The sequence below is a fragment of the Priapulus caudatus genome, unplaced genomic scaffold (assembly GCF_000485595.1).
Source record: "Priapulus caudatus unplaced genomic scaffold, Priapulus_caudatus-5.0.1 Scaffold226, whole genome shotgun sequence".
Taxonomy (NCBI): domain Eukaryota; kingdom Metazoa; phylum Priapulida; class Priapulimorpha; order Priapulimorphida; family Priapulidae; genus Priapulus; species Priapulus caudatus.
In genome coordinates, this window is record NW_014577287.1 from 182,536 (window position 1) to 203,350 (window position 20,815).

A 20,815-nucleotide genomic window follows, 5' to 3' on the forward strand; every position below is an offset into this window, starting at 1 on the left:
GAGAGAGAGAGAGAGCGCGCGCGCGAGGTTTAGATACACAGCCCGTCAGCTGCCGGCTATTCATTATGCTCTCTCGCAAAACATCTCATTAGACTGCACGTTGCCGCTGTTTATTTGGCCGACGAATGACCATCGCATGTTTATTTGTTGACCGCTTGCAGCAACGTACCCCTGAAACGATTGCAACTTGTGGCGTAGCCGTGGGAACGCACTAATACTACTTCGCTACTTACTACGTCACTAATACGCAACTAACTATACTTCGTTCTTGTATAGAAAAGAATTTATTCGCGAAATCTCCAATAAGTGAGTTGTTAATGATCATAGTTGAGAATGTTACATTACAAGGACGTTGATTTCTGTCGAATCTTACTACGACTGCGTAGGTAAGCCCGTGTGTTTGTAACACTCGGTGGTGTACTAGAAAATGCGAAAGACCCATGTGAAATAGACCTCCACACAATATTTATTTTCCTGACAGATAGTAGCGATGTATTTAAGCGATAAAGTCTTTAGTGCAAGCAAAATATTTATGCCTAATCGGCGCGTTGACCTGCCTTCTCTTGCGGAGGTGCGTAACGAAAAGCACGAGACGACTCACAACAGGCAATAAATGTTTGCTGTCGCAATACGTATTTCTGCGCGGTCATTTCGGGCTTCGTAAACAGGAGGGAGCTTGGGGGCAGGCGCGGCTAGATGCAGTGTGGGAGTGAGCGGTGGGCTGGGCCCACGCTTACAGCTGGCTACAGTAAATAGCCACGTGCCTGCGCGCGACTCACACAGGCAACAGGCCGGCTGCTCGGCCTGGGGGCGATGCAGCCGCGTGCAGATGCGTGCAGCGGGAATGCTGCGGGGATGCTGCGAGGATGCTGCGAGGATGCTGCGCGGACTAGCAGCACGGTGCGAGCGATTACGGCTATAGCGTTCACTGATACCGCCCACGTACCGCAAACTCTGCGAAAAGTGGGACTTTCGTTAAACGAATGTACATCGATGTGAATATGCCCTGATTTGATGGTTGGATGTTGCGGTATGGGTTTAATTTCTTAGGCCGTACCTTTGGTTTTGCTAGTACCGCGTTTTGCAAGTAATGAACTAATTGTATCCCCCGCGACGAAGTCGGCGGGGATACTATGGTTTCATGTCTCCCCAGCCGCCGCCGCAGACAATTTCCCTTCCGCTCTATAACTCGGCCCCTAATTGACCTAGCGCTACCAAACTTGTTATACTTACACATCTTGGAGAGAAGGTGAGCAGCGTACCAAAACCAGGTCACTGCGACCTTTATTGGACCTTTACCTTGACATTGATCATATTTCCCTGCCACTCTGTAACTCGGCCCCTAATTGACATAGCGCTACCAAACTTGGTATACTTACACATCTTGGGGAGAAGGTGAGCAGCGTACCAAAACAAAAACATGTCACTGCGACCTTTATTTGATCTTTACCTTGACCTTGATCATATTTCCCTTCCGCTCTCTAACTCGGCCCCTAATTGACCTAGCGCTACCAAACTTGGTATACTTACACATCTTGGGGAGAAGGTGAGCAGCGTACCAAAACCAGGTCACTGCAACCTTTATTTGACCTTTACTTTGACCTTGTTCATATTTCCCTTCCGCTCTATAACTCGGCTCCTAATTGACCTAGCGCTACCAAACTTGGTATACTTACACATCTTGGGGAGAAGGTGTGTCACGTACCAAAACCAGGTCACTGCAGCTTTTATTTGACCTTGACCTTGACCTTGATCATATTTTTCTTCTGCTCTATAACTCGGCCCCTAATTGACCTAGCGCGACCAAACTTGGTATACTTACACATCTTGGGGAGAAGGTGTGTCGCGTACCGAAACCAGGTCACTGCAATCTTTATTTGACATTGACCTTGACTTTGGCCTTCATCATATTTCCCTTCTGCTCTATAACTCGGCCCCTAATTGACCTAGCGTGACCAAACTTCGTATACTTACACATCTTGTGGAGAACATGGGGGATACATGTAGTTGGCGACAACTGCCCTTTCTAGTTACTGGATGATAATTACCGGGCGGTTCATGTGCTGAAATGCGAATTCTGCTCATTTTTAATGCATTAATGTTTTCGGTTTTATGAGGTGCGTGTATATTGAATGTATTAGCTATGTAGGATTGAACGTTTAAGGAGAAACGGTGGGGGCACATGTGATAAAGTATGAAAAGCTTGTAATTTAGAATCCATTAACCACATAGTTGATGCTATTTTAATCAAATTTCTTCCTGGCTTTCCATCCTTTTTTTCTTTGAAAAACAAGTAATTTTGGGCATAGTTGCATAACATGTAGGCTATCGGCAACAGAGACCTTTTCTCGAAAGGTTTCAGGTTCTAATGCGTACCTAAGATGGTGTGCACCGGTGATGTGTACAGTGAATTCATCACACTATTCCTTTGCATTGTAGGACGATAGCAAACCGTATGACGGCTCCATTCCACCTATACCTAGGCCAGCTGTACGAAGGGAACTACATAGGGCCATGAGTGACACCATGTTCGAAATAGAGAAACACAGGCTGATGGTGCTGGAACGAGAAGGTGATCGCTAGAGAGATGTTTACTTACTCTGTCTTCAAGGTTACACTCAATCAAATACTCTATTGCACTGTTATTGCGATTTCCTAGTGGGAACGGATAATTATTGCAGAAAATGCTAATTGCGTCCGTAACATGCTAAATAACTGCGGTATTGTGTTTATAGTATGCTATCGATAAATATCTATCACATTCGTATTGCGAAGTGTTAAAGTGTTTCAATGGTGATATATTTGCCAAAGAATATTATTGTGATAGACAGATAAATGTCTTTGACTTTGCAGATATTGGGACAGTCTTGGACTTTATATAATCGATATCAACTTTATTTTCTAGGCATCAATATAATAGATGAAGAGAAGCGAAGGCTCTGTGAATTAAAGAGGCGTGCATCGGAGGAGGTGAGAATGCAGTGGGAACAGAGAAAGCAGCAGGAGCTGAACGAAGTCAATAGAAAGAGTAATAACTCAGTTGACAGTGAAGACTCTAGCCTCTCCAGCTGTGAAACACCGTCTGAGAAGGAGACCAGGTGAGAAAGGAATTTACGTCTGAAAATGTTTGCCAACCTACAGAGTTTTTCTTACTGTAATCTGTCCTCAGCATCTAATACAACAGTTTCATCATTATTTATTTTCCATTTTCCATTTGCCCTACTAACCGTTAAATTGATTTAGTTTTAACCAACGCTGGTTCTCAATTTTACACGTGACTCAGCATAAACATATTATTGCTATATAATGATGAATTGACCTAGTGCCAAAAAAACATGATATAAAGTGGCAATTGCCTTAAATTATTCCAGCCTGAGCAGTGGTGAAGATAATTTAGAGAAGCTGGCAGAGATGGAGAGAATGTTGTCATTGGCACAGAGCGAGAAACTAGCCATGATCGAGAAACAGGTGAGCCATGTTGATAATTATAACCCACCCCACTATCTATTTCTCTCTCTCGATCACTCTCTTTTTCTCTCCCCTCTGTTTCTTCCCTCTTTCATTCTTTGTGTGGGCGTGTGTGCGTGCGTGCGTGCGTGCGTGTGTGTGTGTGTGCCTCTTTCATTATCTTTCTATTGCTTTCTTCCTATTCGTTATGACTACCTGTCGGTCTCTTAGTCCCTGTATCGTCTGACTCTAGTCTGTGTTCGCATGTAGCGACACCTGGTGGGAAAGAAGGTACTAAATACGCTTATTGACAACACGGAACAGGAATTAGTCATCATTAGTCACACTACTGACGTTAGCTCACGATATTCCCACAACATGCCTCACCATTGGGGAAATGATAGTTATTACGTGATTCTTAGGTAGTAAAATAATTGAATTTTTGCGTGCGCTCGTGAAATAATGCTCGCATCAAGTCGCCGTACGAATTCGAAGGCTGTAAGTACGTGACACAAGTAGGCCGTTCTAGTCGACAGATGGCAGCACAAGCCGGCTACCAACGTGCGGCACAGGCGGCTGCACAAGGTCCTCATTCACGTGCCTTTCCGCGCCATCTGCCATGGCAATATCCGCTCAGCCGCTACTCCTGAGCTGGTCTAATAGCGCAGTGAATCAATTAGCCAGTGGTCGTATACGCGGCGGTCGAAGCACATGCGATTGTAGGCGATGAAGGATCTTACTATGGCTGCTAGTTTGTTGTTTGCTTGCACACGGGTCGGCAGGAGAAGTAAGAGAGATGTAAGTATTGAGAGAACGTACGTGAGTGGATTATAACCAGTCGCAGGTAGCTATGAGGATGGAATGTAGTTCGCAAGACATCATCAGAGAAGCTAGTTTTAAACACATAGCTCTTCGCTCCGCCACACGAAGGCGGAGTGAAGAGCTACACGGGTAGCGAGAGGCTAGCTATAGCCCGACGAGGGTGTGTGTGTACCAGGTCTTGCAGGTCTTGCATTCACGGTCCGTTATTGACGGCGGTTTCTTAGAGGTACGGAGACGCGTAGATTTGTATGGCGCGTAAAATAATGTATCTGTGTGTGCACTGCGTGCGTGTGTGCGTGCGTGCGAGCATGTGTGTGTGTGTGCGTGCGTGCGTGCGTGTGTGTGTGTGTGTGTGCGCGCGTGCGTGTGTGTGTGCGCGCGCGTGTGTGTGTAGGTATATTTGAATTAAAGGAAGGGGTTGTTAAATTTAGGTTACGTCTTATAGGATCACTGGTATGGAAGTCTACAGTATTTGGGTGCAGATATGGGGTATTCTTACTGTGTGTATTTCTGCGAACAGCGGCGGACTGTTCATTTTAGTATTTACGAAAAGAAGAAGTCGTGACAGCGGTGGCCTGGTAAAAACCGAGCTCGCGGCGAAGTTTGCTAGAAAATCAGCGCTTGCTGCCAATCATTTCAGTCCCTAGTTGCAGACAGTACTAGCAACGTTAGTAACGGGAAGCATATTAGTAACTTCATCTACTGTACCATGCTACTAGACATATATATATATATATATTGGAAATTCTCGTAGTAGTAGGACACCAGTTCGTTCTGGTTTTTCAAGTATAATATGTAGATCGTAAGAATAAATGCGCCGAGGTGGAGAAAATATAGAAGGGAAAAGATGAATAGTATAGCGCAGGGAAACGGTAGGAAAATCAGATGGGTCATAAACCAGTAATGACTGAAGAAAATAAAATAATTATTTCCAATACACTCCCGCTCACGGACGACCAGATCACGAGGGAGTATCGCGTGAGTACGGCGTGAGTTAGTTTGGTTGTTTAGTAATCCCTGCGGGCACGACACAGGCAGGGTGGGCGCAGCAGCGTGAAATTACCACCGGTTCTTGATGGCATCTCCCAGGTACCAGTGATCTATGTGGTTGTTGTTTGGTCAGTAAACCCTGAGCTTGCATTCGTTGTTCTCGCGAAAGATCCATGACATGTGTCGACGCGTGCGCGCGCAACTGTCCCTCAAGATGACAAAGATCTGGCTCCGAGGGATGCGCGCTCGCGCTGTAACAATACAATAATGACATTCTGTGATGTGAGTGTTCGACGTGTGAACGCTGAACGTTATTGATTCACGTGTAGCTCTGCGCCGAACCACCGACGTGTTCGTATTCGCTACATTGCCTTATTTGCTTGTCTAGCATTTAAGCCCGACTTTCTGCTTATTGTTTGGGTATCGAACAACTTCTTTCATTTGCGTCTGCTTATAACTGTTCTCACTTGGGTTGGTTGCTGTCGTAGCGCTGAGATAACAGTTGCAATGAACAAGCTAGATTCAGCACGTGTGTTTCAATGGTATGCGCATTTCATGGGCTCACACATACGGAAACACCGAGGAAAGAAGGTAACATACGCGTTACAGGTCAATCGCTACGATGCTCAACAGATTTGCACGTTATTTCGCGTTTTCTCTCGTTCTTGCGGTGTTTTTCAAATATTGATCGTGTTTAGTGCGTTCACATCGTGGCAGCTGTGAGGAACCTTGGTTTGCAGATTTGTTTTATTTCCTAGTGTATTTGGGCGTACCCGTGATATTCTCTAATCATATTATAAGTATAGTAGGCCTATATGTAGTATAGTGTGGTGGTAACCGTATGCGCATACAAACTAATTCGAACAGCTGCGGTTGTATGTAGTTTGTACGCCATCGTGAAGCCTTTATATCAATTACAATGCGGCTATGTACACTATCATTCACCCATGTTACGTAAAGTGTGGGCGTAACGATGAGAACGCAGACAGACAAAAACTCGTACGTTGCTAGAGTCGTGCCTACAGTACGCGATGAATGTAATATAATAATGTACACACCTCCTTATTAACACCGATGGTGTCTTTCTACTGGTTGCATGCAAACACATAACACAACAGCTAGGGCTGTGAGACTGAACGTCTGTATATAAACATGCGTAAGCGCGCGCACGCACGCGCGCGCCCATGAACGCACGCGTGATCGGGTCTGCGCCGATATGTTATTCATTTTAGTTGGGCTCTCTGCTTTATTTGAACTACCTTATCGTGTTATGAGATTTACCAAGGTTCTATGCAGCCTATAGCTACCCAGTGCTAGTATAGTTTACTGTCATACGTCTCTTGCATGGTGCACGAGTCCATGGGCTTATTTATGGCTGGCAGATGGTTCCCTTTCACGCGTAAGCGCGTCTAATAGGTCTAGCAGAGAAATAAGTGCGTGGAATGTTTTTCATGGCCATGATCGCCGTTTCTGCTCGAAAAAAATGGAATGAACACAATTTACGGCATTTTTAATCATTATCTAATGCAAATAAGCAGTCATTTCCGTTGTTATTTTATAGTAGGAGCATTAGCAACATAGTTATGGTGCGTTTCATCACTTGATAAGTGTATAGTCGTTGTACAGCGTAGTCACATGCCAAGGTGTCGGGTTAAGAAGAAATGGGTTCTGTTTCACACATTTGAGCACTGGTCCATCAGCGTTTCCCAGGCGTTGGAATGTCTGATCGCTATTGCTGTAGGCATCTGTGAAACTTAATTAATCTCGCGCAGCGATGAGTCGTTCTCGTGTTCATCTTCTCAAAAAAATTTCGCCAATAAATGTGGTGGCTCGCGTGTATGTGTGTGTGTGTGCGTGCATGCGTGCGTGTGTATGTGTGTGTGTGTATGTGTGCGCGCGTGTGTGTGTGTGTGCGTATGTGTGTGGTGCAATGGTTACTGATGTTGACCGCTGCATTACAAGGAAAGCCAGACCACCCATGTACCCATGTATGCTCGTGTAAAACTGTTATTCCCTCATATATCTAGCTAGTAAACCATGCATATCCGTCGGTTATCCAAGCTCTGGTCGCTTTCGTTTATCAACATCCTATTCTTGGCCATAGGCTAAAACACTGGTCCAGTGTCTCCGCAGTGTATACACGTTTACGTGCATCTGTAAACGATGAGATGGCTGCAACGATATTAATTACAATGCTGTTTGCCCGAAACTGGGATCATTCGTTTATACTGGTGGTATTTACCTAATTCTAAGCAGGGATGAGAAAGCTATCTACGCTCTCGTTCGTTGAACCCTGATACCATGGATGATAATAGCGTATTTGGGCGTATAACTTTTGAATTTGCAAAGATATTACATGATAGGTGGTGCGTTGTTAAATGTACACAGTATCACATTGACTCGCATCGTTTGATGACTGAAATCCGTTAACCGCACCGTTTCCTATGTTTTCATTGATGATCATATTATCAGGAGAGATGGTATGTGTCAGCGTGTATGTGTTACGTGTTTTCGTTTGCCGGATGCTGTTGGTGGTTAGACAGATATTGTCACTGGGGAACGTTGTGCTGGTTGAAATCATAGGGCAGCAGTGGTGAGTCACTGATTGCCACGCCTGGCTGCGTGACTAGTTGCGCTAACTGCAGCTTCGTTTTCACTTGATGCGAAGCTCTGTTTCCGATATGTGCGGGCGTGCGTGTATGTGTGTGTGTGTGTGTGTGTGCGTGCGTGCGTGCGTGCGTGCGTGCGTGCGTGCGTGCGCGCGTATGTGTCTGCGTGCGTGTGTGTGTGTGTGTGTGTGCGTGCGTGCGTGCGTGCGTGCGTGCGTGCGTGTGTGTGCGTATGTGTGCGTGCGTGCGTGTGAGAAGCCGGTAGTTATCAAGGAAATCGTTGTAGTTTTATGAAGAGTGTCGGTGAAAATTGCGAGAGATTTCAGAAAATTGAGAGATATTACTCAATATATTTTCTACATATTCTGACACTGAACAGTCATGCAAACCAACCCGTAAATGCATGTGTTGTATGAATACCACGGGATACTTTTTTAGTCCAGCCCTTCGGTATTTTTTTGGATGTTGTAAAATCGTTAGACTCCCTGTCAGCTAGACTCGCTAGTAGATTGTCTGATTCTGCGGTAAAGCTGCTCGCTGGTCGCCCTCATACAGCGTGTTTAGTCATGTGACGTCTATACATTGATTCGCATCGCATCCGTCTCCTAAAGGCGGATGACATCAGTAGTGGCGTTTGCGTCCAACGGGCTTCATGCGCGTAATTTGACGTAATCTTTCCAGTCGCGTGCATACTTTCCTCGAGGCGAATTTCCCCGTCGAAAGAAGGCCAGAGTAGTTTTATCTGCTGAATGATATATAGCGCTCTGATTTATGTCCATCTACAGCTGCTGTATATTAATCACGCATCTCAGCCATGCTCGTGAATTTCAGAGAGATTGCTCTGCTATTAAAGTCACTATATACTCTTAGCAACGTGGAAGCCATCGCTCTCTTTATAGTCGGACACCGCCTCGCAAGTGCTAGAACTAACCGGAGAGCGTAAAAGCCAATAAAAATGTTTATTAAGTTATACAGTGTACTGCGGGGTTTTCTTAGCGAGAAATACGTGTTTTTTTTATTGAGGTTAGTTTGAGTATGGCAGAAAGTTTCGTCGGCGATAAAAATTGGCGATTGGTTTATTGCGCCAATAAAACTTACCAAACAGTAATTTTAGTTTTGTTTTTCCTATTCGTTACTTCTTCGAAAGTAAGTTGTGTATTTGCAATCGCCGATACTCGGGCGCTCACAGAACCTCATATAATAGTGATCATAGTGCCGTAAAAATACGGCTCGATGTCGAAAAAATGCAAAAGATTGTTTTTCAAACGACATTTCTTTGAAACTCAAAACTATCAAGTGAATTCAAGATACGTGCTTCCATATAGGCGACCGTAGATCGTGTGATCCTGTGTGAGTAGTGCGCGTAGCTGAACATCGTGGCAAGGTTAATGCTTTATATTTATTAATGCAAGGTTAATGCTTTATATTTATTAATGCAAGGTTAATGCTTATTATTTGTTACATCCGCCAAGGAGGTTATGTTTTCGCCCCTGTTAGTTTGTTTGTTGGTTTGTCTGTCAACAGGATATCTCAAAAACTTACGGACGGATTTTGATGCGTTTTTTTGGATGGGTTAGTCTTGGGCCAACAACCAATCGATTTTTTTTGTGGGGAAGACTTAATTGAGACGCATCAAAAATTCATCAACAATAATCCTGGATCTTTTTCTTTTCTTTTCAAATTACTGAAAATTTCATAAAACTATATTGGGTGTACCAGCAAGATGGGGGGACTGTTACGCTGTGGCGGAGGTTTGCTATCTCTTTGTTCGATTGCTCTTGTTTCTCATTCTCCGTACGGGATTCGTATTCTCAACGTTACTGCTCGTCATCGAGGGATCATAAACACGTCAGCTTCGCGACAGCATACGGATATTACACGTTCGGGTAACAATGGACCCGCCGCACACACTCGTGATGCCGTTATATCCTGGTTATATGTAGTTTGGCACTGCATGAACACCACTCACGCACTGCGCTCAATGGCAGACCAGCGGGAGGGCGATTGCCGGCGATTGCCAGCGCTGTGATCGCATGCGGGCAGTGCGCATCGTCGTGAAAGAGCCACCGATAAAACACACTGCTTGATGTCCGAAGCAGTAGCGCTGTCACTAATGGTATCATGTACACATGTGCGGCAGTAGTAGCAGTAGCAGCGTAGTGTAGTAGGGTACACATCAAGAGTTCTTAATAGAAAATCTTCTATTAATATGACTACGTCACGAATTTTCTATGGTAAAATTTGTAAAATCTTTGTTCCCATTTTTTTACATTAAAAGTAAGAACTAACGGGACTAAACGTATCGTCAATTTCTTACCTGATAAGATTGTTTCTCAACTAGCTAAAAATCCAAAAAACCTGGACGATTTGATATTGGTATTCATAACATTAATTGCTTGCTATGGGCTATGTATGAGTCACGAGTGTATGTTCACATCGAACAATATTGTAAAATAAAAAGTATAGTGCAGCAATTTAACCATAAAAAGTGAACAGAATCACTTATATTTTGTGAAAAAAGTGGATTTTTTTTTTACTATTTACGGTGACGTAATCACTGAAATTTTGAAACGTGAAAACGTGACGAAAACTTTCTATTGTGGACTCTTGATACACATTTTCATGATAGTATCTATTCCCGTGGGCATGTAACGCAAGGTTGACTCCGTAAAAAAGCAATAGCCAGGAGCGAGAACACTTTCTGCATTGGTTGTTACAATGAATTTATTTGCATGCTATGTATTCAAATTTATTCTATTATACCACAAGCGTTCATGTCAACTGCCATTTGACATTATATGCTATTCACCAATTTTCTCTTTCAACAAAATATAAGTACTATAAGAGGAATATGATGCTAGTAAGAACCAACTACTGATTTAATAATTTGGGCATTTGCCATTCTTCTTTCAATGTGTCACAAATTAAACTTCGTGCGATCAATAATCAACGCTCATGAAAGTGTGCACGCCGTACAGTAAATATTTAGATGTGTAGCCTACCACTGGTCAGATTGTCCCGAGGGCGGGTTATGTTCCCCCATGCCATTGAGAGAGCAAGGTCCATGCAGTGTTCCAGCTGCCGCGGATAAAACCTGTCTGTGACAAGAGTCAGACAATAAAAGCAGGTGCTCGAGCAGGCAGTTTCGCAGGTATGCACCCACACATGTCTGTCACGTACGCGCATTTCGGCACTCCGCGAGCGATTTGCCTTTGAGATTTCGCAGCATTCGGGACAGAGAGATTGATTGTATTAACGGGAGAGATAGATAAGACGTATCCACTGCTATTCAGTAAGGACGGTAGCGTGCGGCAGTCGAGACGTGGTGAGTCGTGGACGCGTTCGCTTTCATGTAATTTGCTTTAATTTGGTTTTAAATTTTGCTTTAATTTAAATTTTTATTTGCTTTAATTGGAGTAGTGTGGGTTTAACTCGGGTCAAGAGTCCGAGAACAGGTGCGTTTATGTGTGTGCACTGATTTTAATTTTCGACGTTTGTACATGGATTCGTACAATTTCGAACTGTTTGAGCACAATCAGACGCTAAGTGAGAGCGAGATCTTAGGATAACTCTTGAGTCGTAATTGTATCATTTATTAGGGTGACTTTCACTGTACAATCACGCTTTGTCTAGTTGTTGCCGTGCGACAACGCTGAGTGACATACTAAAATGTTACTGCGTTTCGTTATAAGTTAGCAACGTACTCGGGTCTCTTGCCCCTGCTATTGCTATTTTGAATGGGATAAGCGACTCCCAATACAATGATCAGTTGAGGTCAGTACTAATTATTGCAAATACTCAAATCGTCTGTGATGATATTTGAATCATGTAGAATTAACTATTATGCTTAATAGTGCATATGATATGCAAATATTTTCCCTCAAACCACAGACTCGACCACTTGTTGGCGGGAGAGAGGGACCAAATTATTACTGTACCAGGATACTACTTGCGATTATATATTCAATGTCCGCTTGTGAATGCTAACTAAGGAAAGTGAAAGTACAATGAATTAAACGCTGTTTGTTCTTTAATATCAGTGATATCAATAATAAGAACTAGCAGTTTAAACCAACTAAATTGGATAGCAGGTTGGTAGATAAGCAAAGGTGATGTAGACACACAGGATAGTTCACGTCTGCTTTTGTGTAATGTTTATGAGGATATAAACGTAGATATAGGTGCTAATAAAATTGATGTTTAGACGCTAAAGCCGCACAGTTTCGTTGCATCTCCATCTACAGGTGTAACACATCGTCACGGATCTAGGTATTAAACCGAAATTGCACGGCGCGTTTATTACTCCTGGCCTCGGGTAAAGCGGAATTCTCATACGCCCCTTCCTATCAATCACACCGCACCGACTATAACAAACTAAACATTTTTGCGAGAGACGTTGGAAATCAGGCATTCTGGTGCGTTTCCTCTAGCCTCGGTCTTAGGACCAGCGCTCTATACAAACTACTTTCTCATAAATAAGTCATTGTTCGTCAGTCTGCTAATTACATGTGTGTATCATAAACCGGGTTCCGTCGTTGAAGTAGATGATGAATCAGCGTGTGCTACATGCAGCACAGATGCTGCGAATAATTTTTACGGTTGGAATATTGATTAGAAGTGACATTCGTGAATGAAAGATGTATTAGTATACACACTGTAACACACATTACATTCAAAGCAAGCAGCGAGCAGTATTGCGTTTTGTACGCCGGGTTTCTCTTGAAGGTCTAGCTGTTATTTTTCCCGTCTGTCGCAATCTATCGTTTTGGTTCGTTTCGCAGTGTCTGCAGTGGTAGCGACAAGCTTGCCCTGAATTTGCCAATATGTGAAACCGAGAGCCTATTGTGGACGTTGTCGACGTCGTTTTCGTAAAGATACTTGTGTCATGCTCCCTGTTCCATGTTCTCTGAGAGCAGCAGATTTTGCTGAATTTACAAACCTATTTAATGACTGTACGTTTAAATTTTGTGGAAGGAAATACATAATGCGTTTTTGAAAGCGAAATAGCTTTTTACGTTCGTCGTCAGTTGCTCGCATGATCAAGGCAAGATGCACTCGGCTTAGAAAAGCTTTAGGAAGTAGTGCGGCGAGTAGCATAGAGAGAGATCGACCTCCCATGGTTTTCGCGTGTTATGATTTCCATAACTAACGCTGAACCGATCAACGAGTTTATTTTCACTGACCACGGCTTGCTATTTGTGCACTTCTCGGGAACTGAAAACATCTACAACTCGGGTGGCGTGCGACCCAAAACTCTGTGGATGGCGTGTGCATGGCTTGCTTTACAGGATCTGTATCAGTAAAATTAGGAATACGAAGACATCGTACCTATATGCGTTATGGTTATCACTCTCATTGCACATGGCCCTACAACCGTAAAAGTCAAATAAAATAGAATATAACAATTGAAAGCGTTTTCTTCTTCAAGTGCTATTGGTGAGTTCAACTGCATGTCAATGAAAATAAGTACCTGCGAAGTCGTCAAATTCTGGTATTACCTGATCTGTCACAAGTCCCTTGGCTCATCCTATATATAACTATTGCAGGTTAGTCAATGGGTTATGCATTACTAGGTCGCTCATGTGCTAAAACGAATAGTGAATGGAAATGTGAATATTTGGCCTCTTTGTAGAGACGAAGGCCTAAATAAGTGCAAGCGACATGGCTTGGAAACGAAGCTTTCGTAAGCGTGAACTTCTGTAAGCGAATGAGAACACTATAGACGTTCAGCTGACACAATTATATGGGACAAAAAATACCATCTTGCCCTTAGTTGCGGGTAATACGATTAGTGCTTACAGTAATGAATGAAGCCGTGAGCGGCTGTAAATTAAATTACATAGCTGAAAGACAGCAATTAGTGTGACCGCGGTTAATGATTAATCAACATTGTAATTATTTATGACAAAACTAGATGTATTGGTACGAAACTGAAATGGACGGGGACGGGAAAGGCAGTCACGGGTGGGATGCGAAGCAGTAGAGTGGAGGGCAGTGAAAGGTTGATGACGGATAAACCTGTTTTTTATACTTAGATGGCTAGTACTTCTATGTTGTATCTATCATACGATGAGTGTGAATTCAGCTATGGCTATTCCTGCAGCAATATAAGCTCACTCCATGTAGTAACATCGTCTTATTAAAACGTCTTGTGTCGTGTAGCTAGCTATCTCTCTCCCTCTCTCTCTCTCTCTCTCTCTCTCTCTCTCTCTCTCTCTCTCTCTCTCTCGCTCTCTCTCTCTCTTTCTCGCGCACACTTTCTCTTCTCTATCTATCTTTCACAGTCTCTCCCCATCTCTCTCTCCACAGATCTGTTAGATACGTCGAGGAAACTCTATTTGACGCATGGTGAAACAAGTCGTTAGATCATATGTGATACATGTGAAGTGTGTATGACCACTATTACATATAACCCGAGGTAGCCGCGCCCGTGGGGTGCCTAACGTCTCTATATACGGCAAGAAAGGCTAATATTTGTTAAGTTCGATGACAGCATTTCAAAATATTGATGACAGCAGGAGTAATTAAAAACGGGTAACTTTTTATTCACTCCCGATGACGGCCACATGGACGATGCACAAAAGGCAACAGGTCTACTGCCCACCCGTTGTCCTCTGTATGTCCAGCCCTATCAGTGAGTCACGTTCAGAGTTGTTAGGCATTGATTGTACTCTCTTGTGTCACGTTGTCACAGCTCTATGTAAATGATCCTCATTACGGCCGCACTGCCATTCCTTGTAATGAACTCGCGATACGTAGGTTATTGTATAGGGGCGGCAGCTGCGTTTATGATGTAATGCACAGCAGGATATGCAGTCGCATTTAGGCGCTTTTCATTCATATTCATGACTAGCTGAATTTTCGCTTTCATTATTCTTAATTAGAAGGTATGGCCCTGGCTGGGATGTGGTGTCAATTAATGCTTTGATCCGAGTGTTTTTGCATTAATCTATTGACTTGACCATAGTATAGTGTATTAATATTTACTTGAATGTCTACGAGAACAAATTATTATCGCCTCTATCGCGTATGTGAAACGAATTTATTACCCAGCCGTACGTCACCGAGACTGTTTCAAGTTATGGTGATATGCTGTAACATCGGAGTACGTATTAGTGCTATCTGCTGTACCCTATGTTCATGGCGTGATCGTCTTCTTTCCACACAACTCGATTTTTGAACTGAGATAATCGTGTGCTCAATAACTCGTATGCCCGCACATAAATCACGACTGTACTATTCATTCTATAGGATATACTATTTATTCTATAGGATATACTATTCATTCTATATGATATTATACTATGCATTCTATAGGAGATAATATTCATTCTACAATAGCAGCACTCAAATCCACTGCTACTACTGGTGATGAATTAATTGAGTTAACGTGGTATTTCGCCTTACATACGATGTGGCAGCCATCCCCTGTAGAAGTATGGCTGTCGGATTGTGCGTGGCTCCGTCTCCATGCTGTCGCTTCTGATTCGGACCTGTGAGATGTTTGCCGTGGTCGCTGTGCTTTCGGGGGCAGCAGTGTGTGGCTGTCAGTGTCAGGTCTTGCTTGGCAAGAACGCACGGGGCTCCAGAAAATACGCAAACACGAACGATCTACATTGGTATTTCGGGTCGTGCGTGCGCGTGTGTGTGCAGTAAGGCATATATAGATGCATCAGTGGTGATTGTAAGCTCTCGGCAGTCAGGAAGGTAGCCCGTTAAGCTATCTATAGCTTGCGGGTGAGCCACGTGGAGTGTCCAGAAAAGTAAACTGCTGTCAGTCGCGTGTGCTTGTTTAGGCGTCCGTTCACGTGCACGGGATTAGACACATGGCATTTCTAGATCTATTTCCATAATACTCTTCTCCGCAAATATCTTCGTAATAATTCGCTTTTGACCTATTTTTTATTCTCTTTCAACGTTTCTTATGTCAAATACGTGAATATGCAGATATTTTAGCGCTTAATCATCGTGGTTTCCTCTGCCAAGTTCGTTAGCGGTGCTTCCTTACTCATAAACTATATCAGGGGCTGTCTCTGCTACTATATATATTATATCCTTACTGTAGTAATGAGTTGTGAGATAAGTATATGTTATAGTAATATATATTGCCAGCAGCTAGGACCTCCAAATAAACATCTTGTGTAATGATTTATTGCTCTTTCTCTTTAGTAAGCATTACATATGAGGCATGGCATAATAGTGAAATTCATTGATCATACGCGTGTCTGTCGATGAACTGCGGAAGTTCCCGCCGTAAATCGCGAATTGAAAATAGCTACGAATATTGACGTAGACCGCCCGTTATAGCGCAAGGTTAATATTGACCGTATTGTTAAAAATTAGGTTAATTATAGATATTAACATAAAAATAACATGCACAAGAAACCTGGCTTCCTGTTATATAACATGTTTCGACTGTGTGGCACAGAGTTACGTGGCTTTAAGAACAAATTGAGGTGTGAGATTTCTATTCAGAGCTATAAGCGTGCTTATTATGACAGCGTACTGTCCGCTTGTGTGTGCACGGCCACGCGCCGTATGCATTATTGATCACATATATTATACCGTAATGTGTTTGTATGAGATCGGGTGACCCGTCCTAGTAGCACAATTAGGCGGTTGGCTTTTGGTTTCTTGTTTCTGCGATGCGTCTCTCTGTCTCGTTACCTCGCTGTGTTTACAAACCGCCTCCTGCCATGGGAGTTGTCCTTGTTTCTCTCACTGTCGAAGAATGGCAGTGTAGGCTAAGTGCTATCGCTTCTCGAACTGCCAAGACACTACGGCACGATTAGTGCCAGGTTAAGAGAGCGGTTGGACTATACAACGTCAGATTAGAAGTATTGAACTGCTTAAATTAGGATGGTCGATGCTTACATTAGGGTTGTCGTTGTTTGGCCCATATTACCGTCGACAAAAAGTGGCTATAGCTTTATTTGTGTAACGAAATGCTTGGGCATGTATACGTCCTCAACAGAGAAACTTGCGATATTTTAAATTTTAGAAACAATAACAGATATGATCTATTGGTAACGGCAGTAGTTAGGTGGACATGTTAGAATGAGAAGCAGTTGTTGGTGCTTTTTATGATTTAGAAGTACTATTGACTACGGATGTTTTGTGAAACCCAAAAGAATATTTAGCTTGTATCTGACCCACAAACATGGTGAACGTTAACGCAGAGAGAGAGCACGCCTGGTAATAATCTTTTCAGCGCTTCGAAATAATTCTTCGAAATAACAGTGCGATTCTGCGCAGCTATTACCCGTTTTTTCCGTAAACAATCTTCTTGGTCAGTGCTTAGCCGTCCGACACGGACTAGTCGATGAGAAGACGAAGTAGTGTATGCTGCGGTGTGATGTTAGGTCTCCCATTTCTGTTGATCTCGCGCGAAGCCACACGTTTCAGCTCAGATTGCGTGAGTATAATAGCTGTAACAGTGCATGAGTAAGAGCTAGAAGTGTGTGAGAACCAAAGGTGCGTGGGTATGGGCTAGAAGCGCGTGAGTGTGGGTGTTTGTGATACACATCATACACTGAATATATATAGGATATATATATATATACGTGGCCCCTATTAGTCGTATTCATGCAAGTAAACGGGATTGCTTAGAACCGCGGGGTGACTATGACTAATGATGGATTATTGCTGGACGTAAACCAGTTGCCGCTTATGTTTACAGCTCTGTCGCGACCTCTTACTAATAATGCTAATTAATCTATTCAACTGCTCAAGGATCGGTGTGTTTTTTGCCAGGCTTGTAGATGGGTCGTTGTTGAGTATAAGCTAGCTGTGTACGGAGCAGCTGAATCGGTGGTTCTGTTTGTAAATGTTTGAGGAAAAATGGCGTGAACTTATGTACCGACTGTATTCTGAGGCGTCTTCGTGCGTCTGATTCATCCTACAAGGGTGGGGGGGGGCTACGCTGGAGCCACAGCATGCGATGAAACAGACTCGACTAGAAAATATAAGGGGCGGTATCGGCAACTATGCTCTTTCGATGCTGGGAAATAGCTGTTTGCAGTTAAAACCCAGCAGCGACGAAATGGTTCCTTGTCCCGAAACTATTATTATCAGATTACGGTATGGCCTAGTGGAGCGGCTCACACCCTCACCAATTAACTAGTGTGTACATGCGCTATAATCGACTACTGTCACTGTCAGGCAAACCCAACAAAGGTATGCAATGGAAAATTAAAATCGCATTTGATAGATGCAAAAGTGATCAAAGGTGATCAAAGCAATGTAATTATCGAACGGTTAGGGAAAGTGTTTGTGTTCCTTCTGCTGACCCAACCCTGACTTCTCCACTACTGCCTTCTTTGTGAGTTGGTGGTACAATATAAGCACCTATGCTACCTAGCAAATAACGATTGTGAATTTATTACTGCGCGACTGATCACGAAAATTCTAGCGTTTGTAGCAGCCAAAGATTTCTAAGCCCATCATTATTAAAATATTGCTCCGCTAGGAGAAAAAATTATTTTTAAGATATGCTGGTATTATATAGTTCAGCCTCTTAGATAGGTATCGCAAACTGTCGTCTGTTTGAACGGTTGGCTGGTAAAGTCGATTATGCGGAATGAAGTAATCTGCCTGCCATCAACTCTAAACTCAGATTGTAAACACGAGGCGACTACAATTCCCTAACGGGAGTATTATGATAATTTTAGGTAGTATGAGTATGCTCGGGATAGTGGCTAGCAGCTTAATTATTTCGACTTGTGGCTTTTTCACTTGCTCCTATGCATTGGTTCGCACATGGCAAGGTATGAAAATGGTCAAAAGCTATCTTAGCATGTGCTATTTATTTGGCCATAATAAAAATATTGTTTGTTTGCCCTCGCCCCACCGACCTGCCAAAACGGGGCCGACTCAAACAATTGTATTGATCTTTCCCATTGTTATTATTATTATTTTTTTATTTTTTTTAAATTGTATCACTGTACATTGTATGAAGCTGTAGGCAATACATTATATGTACCAAGCAAAACAAACATTCAACATTTAAAAGGTATCTCAACACAAGCACACCCGAGCATGTAGACACCATGCTGAATTTGTAAAATGACCCCCCTCAAAAAAAAGAAGCCTACCTACCTACCCAAACATTTCAGCCTGGGTCGGGTGAGGGCAAACAAATATTTTTTTAATTGTGGCTTAACGATTTTCCATCGTTTATGTTTGCTTAGGTGCAGCAGCGTGAGACTGAGATGTTGGCTCTACAAGAGGAGAGGGAGCGCAGGGAGGAGCTGGAGAGAAGGCTCATCGAGGAAACGCTGCGAAGAGAGGAGATCATTTCGGCAGAAGTGAAGCTGAGAGAGAAGCGCAACCAGAACAGTGCGCAGCAGGTGAGCATGTGCATGGCTTCGGCGAATCTTCTAGCTACTGTCATCTTCTAAATTTCTACACTTTTTCAAACTTATCTTCTAGTAAAAGATAGTATTTAATTAGGTTAGGGATGATCATTTTTTGTACATTTTTAAACTTCTAGACGTCTTCTAAACCATCTTCGAGTAAAATATAGTATCTAATTTGGTTAGGGATGATCATTTATTGTACGTATTCTCAAGAATGAGTCTGCAGCAGCCTGATCTGGCTTGCATGTGTAACTAATACACCGTGCAGACTGCAAATTTTATACCACATTAAACTAGTCCGGGCCAGGCGCGCCTCAAATTTTTGCAGTGTGTATCCTGCTCCAAATACGCGTTGGCCCGCACCAATTTGGCCCCACAAATGAAGGAGGGCCAAGTTCGGGATAACTTGGCCTGAGCTGTGTCTGTACGCAATCCGGTACCTAGCGCGTGCCAAATTTCACAATACACATGCGCATAGCCTTATTTAGGTCAGATAAAAGTACGGTCTCTGTCTTCGGGGTGGCGTAGCGAGCTGAACTGAGTATGCACAGTCAACCCATGACCCATTTGATGTGGGATCAAATTTTTATGTCTGTACGCTACGATTTGGTGCGCGACAGGCCCGTCCCAGTTTAATCTGGGATCAAATTTTGCAGTCTGTACGGGTTATAATATATATATGCGAATATCAAGCATTGTGCATAAGTAACCCTACTCTACATGCTACGATGTTTGCCTTGCAGAGTCGACCGCTGACGCGCTACCTGCCGGTGCGCAACAAGGACTTTGATCTTGCTCAGCACATCGAGAGCTCCGGGCACAACATCGACGGCTGCGCGCACGTCAGCCTCACGGCGACCACCTGCCACGGCTACCTCAGCAAGATGGGCTCCAAGTTCAAGACGTGGAACCGCCGCTGGTTCGTCTTCGACCGGCAGAAGCGCTCGCTGGTCTACTACTCCGACAAGTCGGAGAGCAAGCCGCGCGGCGGCATCTACTTCCAGGCGATCACGGAGGTGTACGTCGACCACCTGCACACGGTGCGCAGCCCCGAGCCGAAGCTGACGTTCTGCGTGAAGACGCTTGACCGGACTTACTACCTGCAGGCGCCGACGCCCGAGGCAATGCGCATCTGGGTCGACGTCATCTTTACAGGCGCCGAGGGCTATCAGGAGTTCCTGCAGTGATGGTTGCTAGCAGGAGTTCCTGCAGTGATGGCTGCTGCCAGGAGTTCCTGCAGTGATGACTGCTAGCAGGAGTTCCTGCAGTGATGGCTGCTACCAGGAGTTCCTGCAGTGATGGCTGCTAGCAGGAGTTCCTGCAGTGATGACTGCTACCAGGAGTTCCTGCAGTGATGACTGCTACCAGGAGTTCCTGCAGTGATGGTTGCTATCAGGAGTTCCTGCAGTGATGGTTGCTAGCAGGAGTTCCTGCAGTGATGACTGGGTGCTGCCAAGATCTACTGCAGTGATGACTGGTTGCTACCAGGAGTTCCTGCAGTGATGGCTGCTAGCAGGAGTTCCTGCAGTGATGACTGCTAGCAGGAGTTCCTGCAGTGACGGCTGCTAGCAGGAGTTCCTGCAGTGATGA

At 43.8% G+C, this 20,815-nt stretch overlaps 1 protein-coding gene across 9 annotated transcripts in view; it reads left to right on the top strand.

Annotated features, from left to right (window-relative positions):
* Positions 1–20,815, top strand: part of LOC106807627 (pleckstrin homology-like domain family B member 1) — a 115,114-nt gene that overhangs the window by 94,052 nt on the left and 247 nt on the right. For 7 of the 9 annotated variants that reach the window (XM_014810028.1, XM_014810023.1, XM_014810033.1 and 4 more), the window contains 5 exons: positions 2,440–2,572; positions 2,906–3,098; positions 3,372–3,468; positions 19,058–19,216; positions 19,969–20,702. In XM_014810028.1, the coding sequence (XP_014665514.1) occupies positions 2,440–2,572; positions 2,906–3,098; positions 3,372–3,468; positions 19,058–19,216; positions 19,969–20,412 (1,026 nt within the window). In that variant the 3' untranslated portion in view covers positions 20,413–20,702. Of the gene's footprint in view, positions 1–2,439; positions 2,573–2,905; positions 3,099–3,371; positions 3,469–19,057; positions 19,217–19,968; positions 20,703–20,815 lie in introns of those variants that run through there. The other 2 variants (XM_014810024.1, XM_014810025.1) reach the window with 2 other exon arrangements.